Raw genomic sequence first — 12,671 nt, 5'->3', positions numbered from 1 at the left:
GAGTGCACTCCGCTTATACGCCGAACCACATCATGACATACTCACCGGATGTGTGCCGCTCCCCGGGTCGTGCATAGATCACCAGTGTGTACACGATGTAAATGTGCTCGTGTATCAACTACCCAAAGGGTAGAACTCTCGCAATGGCACAGCTGTGGAACGAAATTTTTTTTAGGACGCCTGCACACCTCACCTGCTAGCAGACCGCCTGCCGTGTACGGATGGCGGCAGCCGCTACTGCAGCTAGACACATGCCGTGCTTCTGTCGATCTGAAGTCCCCCTGCAAATTGCGCTGTCCTGTAGAGCTGAAAAATCGGAGATAAGCTCCATCGAGCCCACGCCCACTGCCAGTTTGGTCTCTTCCCCGTCAGTTAAAGCGGAGACCCGCCATGATCCGAATAGCAAACACCGCAACTCAACGCGTGTAGTCCATGTCTCCGGCTGAGATGCAACATGGTGCTTTATTCCATGTCTCCGCAAGGGATGCCCGTAGCCAACAAACGAGATGGGCGGAAGATACAATGTTATTTTTCACTGGAGGCATGGGGGTGTCTCAACAAATGCTCGCTGCGTGTGTGTGGAGTCTGTGCTTGGTAGACACGGCTGCTGTGGACCGTCGTGGCGTAGCGGCACACATGGAACAAGTTGATGTAGAGACGAGGCTGTCAGCAGCTGAAGCATAGCCTACGAATCAAACGGAAGCAGTATTGGTGTGTCTCTGCTCCGGTTCCTTTGACAGACACGGGGCATGGAGAAGCAGCATCCCTCTGTTATGGCTATGCTGCAGTCTGATAGGTATGGATTTCACAACTAATCGTCTGCTGGCTGCACTAAATCCAGCCTTCAGTTTCGAGGAGTAAGTTGCCATGGGATTCGCAGAGTGACTCGTATTGGGGCTCTATACAGGCAATAAGTTTCCGAAACAAGCGGGAGCTCCTACTGTGCTGCCAGCTTCGTGTTACCGAAGGTAGAGAGTCTTGGACCACATCTCGAAATGCAGCCAGCGTATTACATCCTCAGGTCTTTCCTGTAGAGTGCGGTTTCGGCAGCCAACACACGTTCTTCCCTTTTTTCCCATGTTCCAGAAGGGACTCTGCAGGACGGCTATGGCAATATGAGGATCGGCGTGTCAGGAGGCCCACGGTGGTACGTGTGACTGCCTTCGAGAGCAAACCGACTCTTCCTCTTGCTCGTCTCGACTATCATAGTTCTCTAAAATACCACCTACATACAATTTCTATTACATACTTGATGGCAAAACATACGATATCGGGTATGGGAACACGCTGGATGTTTCTCCACAACGGTAGAAATGGAACCGGGTCGAAAACTCCCTCTAATATGTTGAATGTATTGCCAGTGAAGGGAGGGCTGCGCATGCTAGCACCTGTGGTCTATCTGGAAATCAGCTAAATTGGGGTGTGGGCGCAAAGCGACGCATTGGCTAGACAAATATAGGCAACGCTCGCCTGTGCAAACCAGCAACAGCAATCAGGGCTGTGTCTTGCCTGCGCTCCGGCTCCTGTGCCGTCCAGAGGAAATATACGCCCAGAGGTCAGGAGGCTGTGGATGCGTCATGCAGAAGCGAGCACTCCATAGTCAGCTACACTCAGTCAGGAGTTGCTCGAGCTGGGATCATGCACGTTTTCAGTCAAAACTTATAAATTCCACTGCCTAGCGGTTGGTGCTTTGAAAGCTGTTGCTCGCAGCAGTGACCGTGTGTACTGGGCACGTCCCAGTCACAACTCACTGGTGGTGGACTGCAGCGGATTCAAAAGGAGCACCAGAAACAGAAGATGTAGTCAACTTAGGCGGTGAGCTTCTGTGGAGGCCGTGAGGGATAGTTCGCAAAAACAACCGCCTTTCCACGCAGTGTCTTCCATGCAGGGTATGGCCTAGCGTTCCATCATACCCCAAACGCGGATGATGCCAACAGAAAGCTGCACATGCATAGGCCAGAAAAATATCTACGCAAAAAGGATGCACACACACCCTGAAAGGAACCATCCTTCAACGGCCTGAGCAAGCTTCAATCTCGGTAGATGCACTCGGACAGAAACTCAGACGGGCCACTGCTTCCTAGACGACCTAGAGTGGGACGACGCAAGAAAAGCAAACATATTCGTTCCCCCTTCTTCATATTGCCTCTGAAGGTACCGGCATTTAAGCAACTCCCATGTGTTGACGCTATTGGGGGGACTCTTCTGCTGTCCCCCCACCCCCCCCCCGCCGCCGGTAGCCGTTTACCTGTGTCTTCTTGAACCTCCCCGATGCGGGTGTGCCTTTGCTAGTACTGCGTAACGAATTGGATAAGGTCTAGCATTCTCCGCTGAAAGCGTCTGCGATAGAGTTTCCGGAAGAACGTGAAATAACCGGTTCAAAAGCTCGCTGAGACTCACCTTCAACAGACTCGGGTGTGGCATCACTTCAGGCTACTCCACAACTCTAGAAACCGTCACACTGACGCTGCGTTCACCGCTACCTGTATGGAGGGAGTCCAACAGTAGGTAACTTTTCTTTTTCATGGAAGAGTTTCTGCTCTTTGCGGGGTGGATGGGGCACCGTTTCCTGCGCTCGCGTCGTGCCAACTCGAGGACGTCCCACTAAATGTACCTTTTGCATGACACGCACAGCACCCTGATAAAGTTTTCATGTAGTTGGCGATCGACCGACCCTCCCCCAGTGGACGCCATCAGCCGGTCAAAGTGGCGTAGCTGCAGCGAGGTTTACTTGACGGGCAACAGAACAACTCCCCGCGTATCCCAGTAGGAACGCGATGTGCTGGACAAGAAGAGACGGAAAAAACAGAGCGCGGTGCTTAGTGAAAAGCGTTGCGCTTGCAGTTCCGTCCTGGAACGGGCACTATCTGTAGGCCGTTGGTGTAGATCGTGTGCTGTTAAGTTATGCCGCGTGTGTATCATTCAGCCGGTGACCGGCGCCGGACAGTGCATGTCTCTCACGTCTTGTCATAGGTGCAGGCGCGAAATTCCCGTATACAGGACATTTTCTGTCTGGACCAGTGGCGACTGTGTCCCTGACTCCAGCCTCTCGTGCACAGGCAGGCAACAAACTGGAGCTCCCCAACAGCGCAACTTCTCGGCTTACCACCCCAGTGTCTCTCTCCCCCCGCCCACCTTGGCGTTATCTTTTGGCACTGTACAGATACGGCACTAAAATAATCAGACGAGGCTTCTCCACACGGGTGTTACCTCATCCTCACCTCTGTACTGATAGTCTTTGCGCGGGTGTGATCGAGGGTACGGGAGGAAGGCTGTACAGGACACTCTGTGTGCCGTGAATAGGTGTGTCACTTCAGCTCTCGTCCCCACCGTGCCACTCCCACCGGGCGGGTGATCCGGTTGTGACTGGTATTGCCCCGCAGCCCCCCCGCGAGAGAGCGAGAGCGTCTTGTTCGTGGATGAAGCCAGAGGGTAGATCCCACGCGCAGCAGGCTCAGTGAGCGACCGGCCTCGTGGTGTTTTTCTTCCGTGGCACGTTGGTGGTTAACCGCGACCGGAATAAACGGGGAGTGCGTTTGTGCTTTGGTAGTGTAGGATGCTTGGTTACCCGTGTGCTCCCCGCCGCGAAAGAGGGGTTGCGCCCTAGCTTTTCTGTGTCTTTATCAGTCCCATGGAATATACGCGTCGCGGAACGCCTGCGTGGACACATTTTTCTGACGGATGAATGCGACTTCGGCGGGATTATTCGACAAAGTGAACACCGCGGCAAACGGGAGATAGGAAACAGGCAAAGCACACCGCATCGCCTCGGCGGTGCTCTTCCGCGTGCGGTCCACACGCTCTCTCTGGTTCGAGTCCACAGCCGTCGCAGAGTGTCCGGTCTCTGTCTTCTTGCCTTTCTTTCGCCGGCTTTTTCCCGACCCTGGGTTTGGTGATTTCGCTACGAGCGGTGTCGCAATTCAGACGAGGGCTGTGTGTGTTCGCCTCTGTGTGCTGTCCTGTTTTCGTCTCTCCACACAGGTGCAATTCGTGGCATCTCGCGCAGCTCTACTTCATCCGAGAGTCGTACGGAAACAACCCGCTGCGTCCGACCGATTGCCCGACGGAGCGGCAGGAAACAGTTTGTCTATGATCAGGAGAGGCGGGCCCCGGCATTGTGTTGTTTCCGGCATTGCTTGTTCCTTGTGCCACCTTCGTTCCGATTTTTTCGAGTCGTGTCCCGCATGTTCACTCGGGTGCCTGAACCCGTCGTGCGCTCCGGTGGCGAAATTCGTAGGCACTCCCCAAACTGCGCGTAGGCGTGGTTGTGTCCCGTTCAGTGGGGATTGAACGGAGACGGGGAGACGTCAGGAGTCCACGTTTTTGTTTGGAAATCTGTCTTTATGAACAGTCCGACGTCTCTGGCCCGCCGGCGTGTGCACTCAATCGCCCGCATCGGCCTCTAGGGCCGGGCGGTGTTTTGCCGAGTTGCTCCCACGACGGTGCGCCACATGTCTTGGCGACCGCATAATACACACAGAAAATTGAAGGGGAATTCCGGGAAAAAGCACATGAGGTGAAGCCGCCAGTGGAAAATGCGCCACCGGTTTTATGGTGTACTTGCACCTCGCTCTGGATTGTCCACGCCGTTTCGCGTGTACGACCCCTAACATGTGGACGTGTAATGTGTGCGGCAGCCACATTTTTCCCAGCCGTTCACTGTTCACTGGGGATTTTCTGTCTTTTTAGTCAGGGAAGAGGACCCAGGGCTCTTTGTCAGCAATACACAGCGGACGACAAACTAAGAACGTTAGCCTTGAGTCAGTTCAACAACTGTGCGCCCGGTTCTAGTGCTTGGAATAGAAAGAGTAGACAGAACCGACAGTCATGTTTTGAGAGGACCTAATGCTAAGGTTTGTTTTCACTCGACGCCTCTGCGACGTCCGCGTGAAGCAAGGGTACATGCTTTTACCAGACCCATGCTGAAGGTGTCGTGCTAATGCGTTAATGGTGTTTATCCTGAGAAGTTGGCGTCGTGAAGAACCCAACCAGGCAAACTTGCGTGTTTTTCTGTTTTCTCCTTTTCGCTCTTTTTCCCCTTGTCCCATCCGTTTCCCGTCCCGTTCGCCCACCGCACTTTTTGACCCCATTTTTCCCGCCCGTTCATTCCATGCTGCGCGTCCCGTCCGTTTCCCCTTTTTCTGTGTTGCCTGTCTTTGTCTCGCTTTCCGCTCGTCGCTCAGCATTTTAGCTGGCGCCGCCCACTTCGCTGCATAGAGAACCGTTGGCACACACACGTGCGTGGAACGAGGAAGAGATTTCAGTGTTTCCTTTCGTTCACGCGCAGAGTGCGCTCTCCCAGAGCAGCCAGGTGTCGTGTCAGTAGTTGGTTCATTGTGCAAAGGACTCTGCTGGGGACGCGCCCTTTGCGTACAGCTAAGAAAGAGCGTGGCGAGTAGGCTGCGTGTTTCCGAGTGTGTGTTCCACGTCGTGGCTCAGCGCATACCGCGTTGTTCACGTGAACAGCAGTTTTGTCTTTAGACTCTCTTCCGCCGGTAGGCTCTCTTGTTTCTTGCCGGACAAGGAGTCCCCCGCTCGAGTTCGGGCAAGAGAACCGCGTGTCCCGTGGTGTGAATGCGTTTTTGTGGAAAAATCGCCGTAGAGTGCCCCTGACTCCTGTGTGTGCGTAAAGCGCCTCTGGTTTGAGAAGGCCGTTTTCGTGCCCAGGTACGGACTCAGGCGTCTCCAGGACTCCTCTGTGGCTGTTCTGGCCGTTAGCGTGTCCAGACACCAGGAGGTCTGTTCGACGCAAAACACAAGCGGCTTTTCACTGTCCCTGAACACTGTGCACAGACCGGGAGGTCTGAATGTGTGGGCTGCGGCACTTGTCGAAGCGATCTCGCGTCTTCTTTTCCCGCGCCTGATCTGCTCGTAGAGTCGGTCGTGTTCGTGGAAACAGCAACTCAGGAACAGAGTTTCTACATACTTGCATGCCTCGTTCCTGGCTGGCTGGGCCAATCTTCACCACTGCGTGGTCCAGCTCGAGAAGAATGTCTATGTGGGCAAACTTCCTTTAAAGGGAGTCTCGCGTTCCTTCCAAGGTTCCAGACGTGGGGGTGCTCGCCCCCCGTTTTTTCGCGCGCACGCTCTTGTTCTGCCGTAAAACACGGCACACAGTGGAGCGGTGCCCTTCTCCCCTTTGAGAGAAACTGAGCGTTGGTGCGTGTGGACACGACCCGAGGCGTGCCACGGCCCACAGAGGCGAGCGAAAGGACCATGGCGCCTCGCTTGTCCCCGACGAGCTCTCCAACCGTCCAAGCCTGCTTGGTGCATAAAGGCGAGGAGAGAATGGAGACTTCCCAGGCTGCCTACTCGGTCGCGTCGACTTCCTTGTTTGCGCCCGCGTCGGACCCCAGTCAAGACAGGCGAGTGCATGCGCCTGCAGGTCAGCCAGCGGCTGCCGCTCTCCGCGCCTTCCCGTGGAGCGAGGCGGGGGATACCGGCTTCAGCGCGCAGCAGTGTGCGCGGTATCTGAATGCTTCGGGTGCGCCGTCATGCTCCCGACCTAGCGAAGGCGCAGTGGACAAGTGTGCGAACGTGCCACACACCAGCTGGGTAGAGACGCAGATCCGCGAAGAAAGACAAGACAGCACGGCGCCGCGATCGCGGGACTCCCTCCCGCCGTTCTCTCTAGCTGCAGAGCGACAGCCGGTGGGAATCCCCGGTACTGCCGCATGTGAGAGGAAGCATCTGGGGGCAGTCCACGACTTGCGAAGGCAACACGTGGCGTCGGTGGGCGTCACGCCGTCTGTGGATGAAACGGCGCCTCCGCAGGCGCGAGAAGTGTGCGAGCACGAGCGGTGGCGAAGGGAGAAGCCTCGCGTCGATTTGACTGAGGCGCATGTGGGTACCACAGCGGCGTTCCACAACCCCCTCGCCCGCGCAGACGAGCGGGCGATGAGTGCTGTCGGCGCAGTTTTGAGTCGCCTGGCGAGGAAGGGGACCGAAGATTTGCGAGCGTCGGGCGGCGAGGGCGTGATCACGGTGTTCCACTCGTCTACGGAGCCGTCGATTGGAGTGGGCGAATATGTCGACCGCCTCGCGCGCTTTTTCCGGTGCTCGAGTGAGTGCTTCATTCTCGCCCTCATCTACATCGACCGGCTGGTCCGGCGCCGCTCAGGCTTCATGCTGAACAGCCTCAATGTGCACCGGCTGTTCATCACTGCACTCACCGTCGCGTCCAAGTTCTTCGATGATACCTATTACAGCAACAGCTTCTACGCAAAGGTGGGCGGGCTGTCTTTGAAGGAGTTGAACAGACTGGAAGTCACGCTAGTCATTCTGCTCGACTTCCGCCTCCACGTGATGCCTAACGAGTTCCACTCCGCTCGCGCGTTCGTTCTCGAAGAACACACCGTCCCGCCGCCGATGAAGCGCCCGGCCCCCGCGCTCGACGCAAGTCGCGAGCGCCCCGCAGGCTCGTGGCAGGCTGGCCACGGGGCGAGAAGCGAGCGCTGCGCAGAGACTCTGGGGATCAAGGACGCGTCAGGGAGGGTGTGCGCGTCGCGCGACTGCGCCTTTGAAGAGCCCGTGCGCAGTAGACCGGAGCTTTCCGCGGAGGCGACGCACGCGGTGGTGCGCGGCGCCAATGTGTCCCCGGCCGCGGGAGCTGCTGTGGAGACGCACGGCGTCGCGAACGTGATCACCCCCGCAACTGTCGCCTCGCGCAGCGACTTGTCCCGAGGTTCGTCGAGCTCGCTGGCGTCCAATCCAGGCGCGAGAGACGCGCAGTCCTGGGATCGACTCGGCGAAGGCGACAGAACGCGGCACTGCCGTTCGGCCTCGCGCGCAAGTCGCCCCGTGTCGCCCTGTCCCCTCTCTGGCCTCCACGGGGGCGAGGCTGACCGAGGCGAGCTGTGCGGCAGGGAAGAGACATGGGAGACGGCGCGCCTGACGGAGGCAGGGTGGCCCATCTCGGGGCTGCAGCCCGTGCCGATGCACGGCGAGGAAACGGGCGTTGGGGAGGTGCCGCTTGAGACCGGCTTCTCGGAGAGCGCTGGCGAAGCAACTGGCGGCGGTGCGTCGCTTCAGATCCAGTCGTGCTTGGAAGAGAGGCTCTTGTTTCAGACCAAGTACCTGGGTCTAGGAAAGGCCTTTCGAGCCTGCGAGGGGCAACAAACCCCACAAACGCGAACTGACCCGCGCCTGCGGTTGGCCGGGCGCCAGCAGGACACTCGCCTGGCGTCCGTGGCATGCACCTTCGTTCACGGCTCAGCACCCCTCTCCCCGCTGGCGAGCCGACCGAAAGATGCGGTCCCGTGCATGTGTGGAAGTCGCCTGCATGCGATTCCCCGGATGTGTGCGTCGCGGTGCTCGGCCCATTGCGCCCTCGACCTCGCCCCGCATCTCCCCACAGACAGAGAGACGCGCGGCGACGGCCGGGGTCGGTCTGCGGAACGCAGAGAAAGCGTGGCGCTGCGCTCTGGACTTCCCGAGGGCCTCCCGGAGACAGCGCGTCCGGAGGGCTGGGGGCCGACGCTGGGTCTCTCCCGAGCTCAGTCTGGCGCACAGGGCGACCGCGCCGAAGGCGCGGACGACGCCTGGGGCGCGAGTGGCCACGCTGCAGTGTCTCGCCAGCGACTGGAAGCGGAGACACTGAAGGAGACGGGGAAGGCAAAGAGACAGCTGTTCTCTCCGTGCGCAGGTTCGCTCGCGCTCCTCGCGAATGGGCACTTCCCGGACGCGTGCCATCGCTTCCACTGTTTTGTCAGGAGGAAGCAGGGACGCCGGGAAATGCGACGCGAAGTGCCCGAGACGCACATGACGAAGGCCACGTGCTCGGCGTCCAGAGAGCGCGGCTACTACGAGGACAGCGAGAGGCGAGAGGAGCGGAGCCGAAGCTGCGTGGTCCTCGGCCGAGGCCACGGAGCTTTCGCGGGACCACACTCTCACGCCTGGTCATCGCTAGCCTCGGGCGCCCTGGTGTTTTCCGTCGCGAAACGGTCGTGCTGCGTATCGCCCGGAACAGAGGCGGTGTGGAGCCGCACAGACCGCGCAGAGGGCCAGGGAGACGCGGAGACCGCCACGGCCGGTTTCGCTCGGGGCTTCAGCCCCCAGCCTCCCGCGCCGGCAGAGTCGAACCTACGCGCATTTCTCGGGTCCAGAGACGGTCGCGAGGAGGCGGCATCGGTGGATGTTGCGCCCCACACTTCCGGGCCCCTGGGTGTGGAGACACTTGCCCCAGAAGCCGGCGCGGTGTCGAACGTGGTGCGGCCTCGTCTCGAGGCCGCTCGGCTGTTGCCGGGCGTTCCCAACTGCTTTTCGGCGTCCTGGACTGCGTCGCGCGCGGGGTTTCTTCTTTCGCTGTCTTCGACTGCGAGTCTCGCGGGTTTCCGCGGCTTTTGTCCGACCCCAGTGACGCCCACAGAGCGGGGGAAAGAGGGCCGCGTGGAGAGCCCCACGTTCGACTCGCCCCACTGTATGGGCTCAGGACGCTCTGTTAACTCTACGGCGAGCACGGTTGCAGATTCGTTTGCGAATTTCGGCGGCGAGGACAGTATCGGCTTCGCCTTTTCGCGCGCTCTCGCGTCTCCGAAGACGCTCCAAGGAAAGGCGCGGGAGGAGAGACTGTTGCGGCATGCGCGCGTTCATCTCAGAGACAGTCGAGATCTCACGCAGCTGCTCGGCGACCGAGAGTGATAGAGACCGTCCAGCTCCCAGACAACAGCGCGCAAAGAGAAGGGGGGGGAACGGAGGAATCCTCAGCCTCGGCGCGCTGCAAGGTGGAGAGGAGACTACGTGCGCTCTGCTGAAGGACAGGCGAGGAAGCGAACAAAGCGGCGCGCGGAGTCAAGGAAGGCCGCGAGGCTTGCGGTTCTTTCGCGCGAGATGCACGTAGGGGGAGGAAACACTCGCCGTCTCAGGCCAAGACGGGAGACAGCGATTGGCGGCCGAGTGCCTCAGGGGACAGAAAGATGACGCGGAAGAAAGTGGACTAGAGCCAAGTGGAGGGAGACAGGTGCTGCTCTGTCAGCGCGAACACTGCGCTGCGGCAGAGGCCAAAACGAACAAGTCGAAAGAGAGAGGGTACATGCAGAGAGACTGCGTCCATATATTTCCCAGGCGCAGACGTGTGCGGAGGAACGTAGTACGAAAGTTCGCCAAACCGAGCGTTTCAGACAGCGAAGGTTTTCGTCTCTCCGGAGCAGTCTGTTTTTCATTCTGGTCACGCTTGACGGTGTCCCGTTCGTCCGGAGGCGCAGGACCAAAGCATCCCGGGCGGCACACGTTCGGCGGCAAGAGGGCCCGCACACATTTTCACAGAAGAGCCTGTGTTCTTGCGACAGGCGCTCACCCCTCGCTTTCCTCAGCGAAAAGGAACGGTCTAGCCTTTCGACGCGTCTGTAGTGGCCAGTGTGGATTCGCGAGTGCGGTCTGTTACGTTGCTATCGCCTTCGCGCCGTTTTCTTCCCCTGGTCGCCGGCGGGATCTTCCAGTCTGGGGCATCTTCTGGCCCGCATACCCGCGCAAATGCGTTCTCCGTTTCTTGTGTACATGAAACCACGTTATGCCGCGCACGCCGGTATTTATTTAGACTCGCGTGTGCGCGCGTACGCATGTACATATACTTACGCCCACGCATATATATATATGAATGGGCACATATATAGATGTGTGTATGTATCTACTCCCAGGGCACTGCTCGCGCCGAGCGTAGCGGAAAAGGAGCCTTGACGTATATTTTTTCTGGCAATTGGAGACCGAAGACTAATGCCCGCTTTCGAGACGGGGAAGAAGCAAACAGACCCCGTGCGCATGCGTTTGCGCTACCCTTTTTTAGCCCAAGAAACGCACGTTTCGAGGTGCGGCTCCGTTTCGAGGCGGTTGCAGCGTCGGGCGCCCTCGTGCGATGCGTTTCGCGAAATCGTTTTTTTAGCCTCTTTCTCCGCTCAGGTCGGCGTGTGTCATGCCGACGTAGCTGATGGCTGAAGCCGTGGAGAGAGGAACGGAGGCGTGTGGAGGAGCAAGCGGGTTGTCGAACGTCCACGCTTTTGTCGCGTTTGTTCTTTTCGCTCGCGGGCGCGTTTGGCTCTGTTCGCACATGCGACGCATGCACGTATGTTTCGACACGCGCGGTTCGTGTGCGTCTCCCTGCCGTTGGCGGCACACACACACGCACACACGGCAGACTCTCTTTGCCCCGTTTGTGCGTGTTTGGATATGAAACTGTGGGTGAAGGCCGGTGTTTTTTGCCAGAGGTTTTGTTTTTCGACGCGTCCAGCGAGTGCGAAGGGCGGGGAAGCGAGACAGTGCGGAAGCAGGAGCGTGTGGTTTCTCGGTTACCGCAGCTCTGTGTGTCTTCGTGAACTTCGCTTCCGTTTGGAAAAGAGAAAGGCCTAAGCAGAGAGGCCGCCGCGAATGCCCCGCACCGCCTGTAGACTGCGTCTCTTTCCGCGCCGCGTCGGCCCTCAGGCGAGAGACAGCACGGACAGTCTCCCCCTGAAACCCGCCGCGTCTCCTCTCGGGGTTTGGAGCGAACCCCTCGAGAAAAAGGGAGGCTCGGAGGGCGTGTGAGCTTTGGACGCGCGTGCGTTTGGTTTTTCCGTTGTGACAGATATTTGAGCGAAAGTGAAACCCGAGGGGTGTGGACGTGGTTTCAAGCGACCGCTTCCCTTCGAAATGTGTAGGGGGAGACAGGGCCTCCGAGGGCGAGCTGTGAGAGAGGCGTCGCGAGAGACAGACCCCACACCCCACGAGAAGGGACACTGTGTTTGTACAGTGCGTCTCTTGCAACCCTTGCAGGCATGGTAAGGAAACGAGAAACAGCTCTTCTACGGGGAAGCAGTGGTGCAGGGAGGATGCGATACCGAACCCTGCACGCGCAACTCTACCTTTTGATCTCTCTCCCCAGACCGGGCTCCGGTGGATGCATATTGATATGCGGGAATGCGTTTGCGGTCGTAGCGGGACCGGGGGGGGGAGAGGAGAGGCGTGCATTGTGGTGCCCGTGTGTGTGTGTGTGTGCCGGCGTGGCCTTCGTATCTCTTGTGCCGTTTCGGGGGGCGAACAGAGAAACAAGGGGGACAGGCGTGCGAGAGAGAGAGACAGACAGACCTCTCTCCACTCTTCTGTTTCTCTGTCTCCCCCCGCGGAACGGCCGCCGCGCAAGAGAGGGCGTCGAGGAGGAGGAGCTTTTTCTGCTGGATGCGACCAAGAAAGAGGACCATGTGGACGAGAATCACGGCGAGCGTTGTCAGGGAAGGCGAGGGCAATTTGGCGGTCGGCACCTGACAAGCGAGAGGCGGAACGATGGGGGGGGGGGGGGGGGGGACAAGGGAAAAAGCTCGCGCTTGCAGAGTTCCCTGTCAAGTCCAGCAGACGCACGCGTTTTGCAGGACAGAGAAGCAACAACAGGGCCCTCCAGGAAAGCCCTGGAACACATCTACACGTGCAAGAACCGACCCGTCCGTCTCACGAAGCGTTGCACGCTTTGTGTGCAGACTCACTTCTTCATATGGGATTAAACGCGCCACACATTTGCAGAGGCCGCAGCCGTATTCATATAGAGGACATCCTGTCGAGAGATTTTTTTGTTTGTCCTTGGAAACTCGCGACTCAAAAAGACGTGCCTGCGTGAATCTGTATCTGTGTACATGCGTGCACCTGGAAACGTGCATGTGTGCATGTGTTTGCATGTGTCTTTTTTCGTCACTTCGCTCGCAAAAATGCGG

General features: G+C 58.5%; 1 protein-coding gene across 1 annotated transcript; it reads left to right on the top strand.

Moving 5' to 3' along the window:
• Window positions 1–6,288: 6,288 nt before the first annotated feature.
• NCLIV_043920 (hypothetical protein) lies at window positions 6,289–9,639 on the top strand (the record flags this gene model as incomplete). The annotated part of the gene is made up of 1 exon (XM_003881311.1): window positions 6,289–9,639. The coding sequence occupies one exon, from the start codon at window positions 6,289–6,291 to the stop codon at window positions 9,637–9,639; it is 3,351 nt and encodes a 1,116-aa protein (XP_003881360.1).
• Between the last annotated feature and the right edge of the window lie 3,032 nt (window positions 9,640–12,671).

Source organism: Neospora caninum, chromosome IX, assembly GCF_000208865.1.
Source record: "Neospora caninum Liverpool complete genome, chromosome IX".
NCBI classification, from domain to species: domain Eukaryota; phylum Apicomplexa; class Conoidasida; order Eucoccidiorida; family Sarcocystidae; genus Neospora; species Neospora caninum.
Note: the sequence above shows the minus strand (reverse complement) of the source record. Positions and strands in the feature narration are given on the sequence as shown.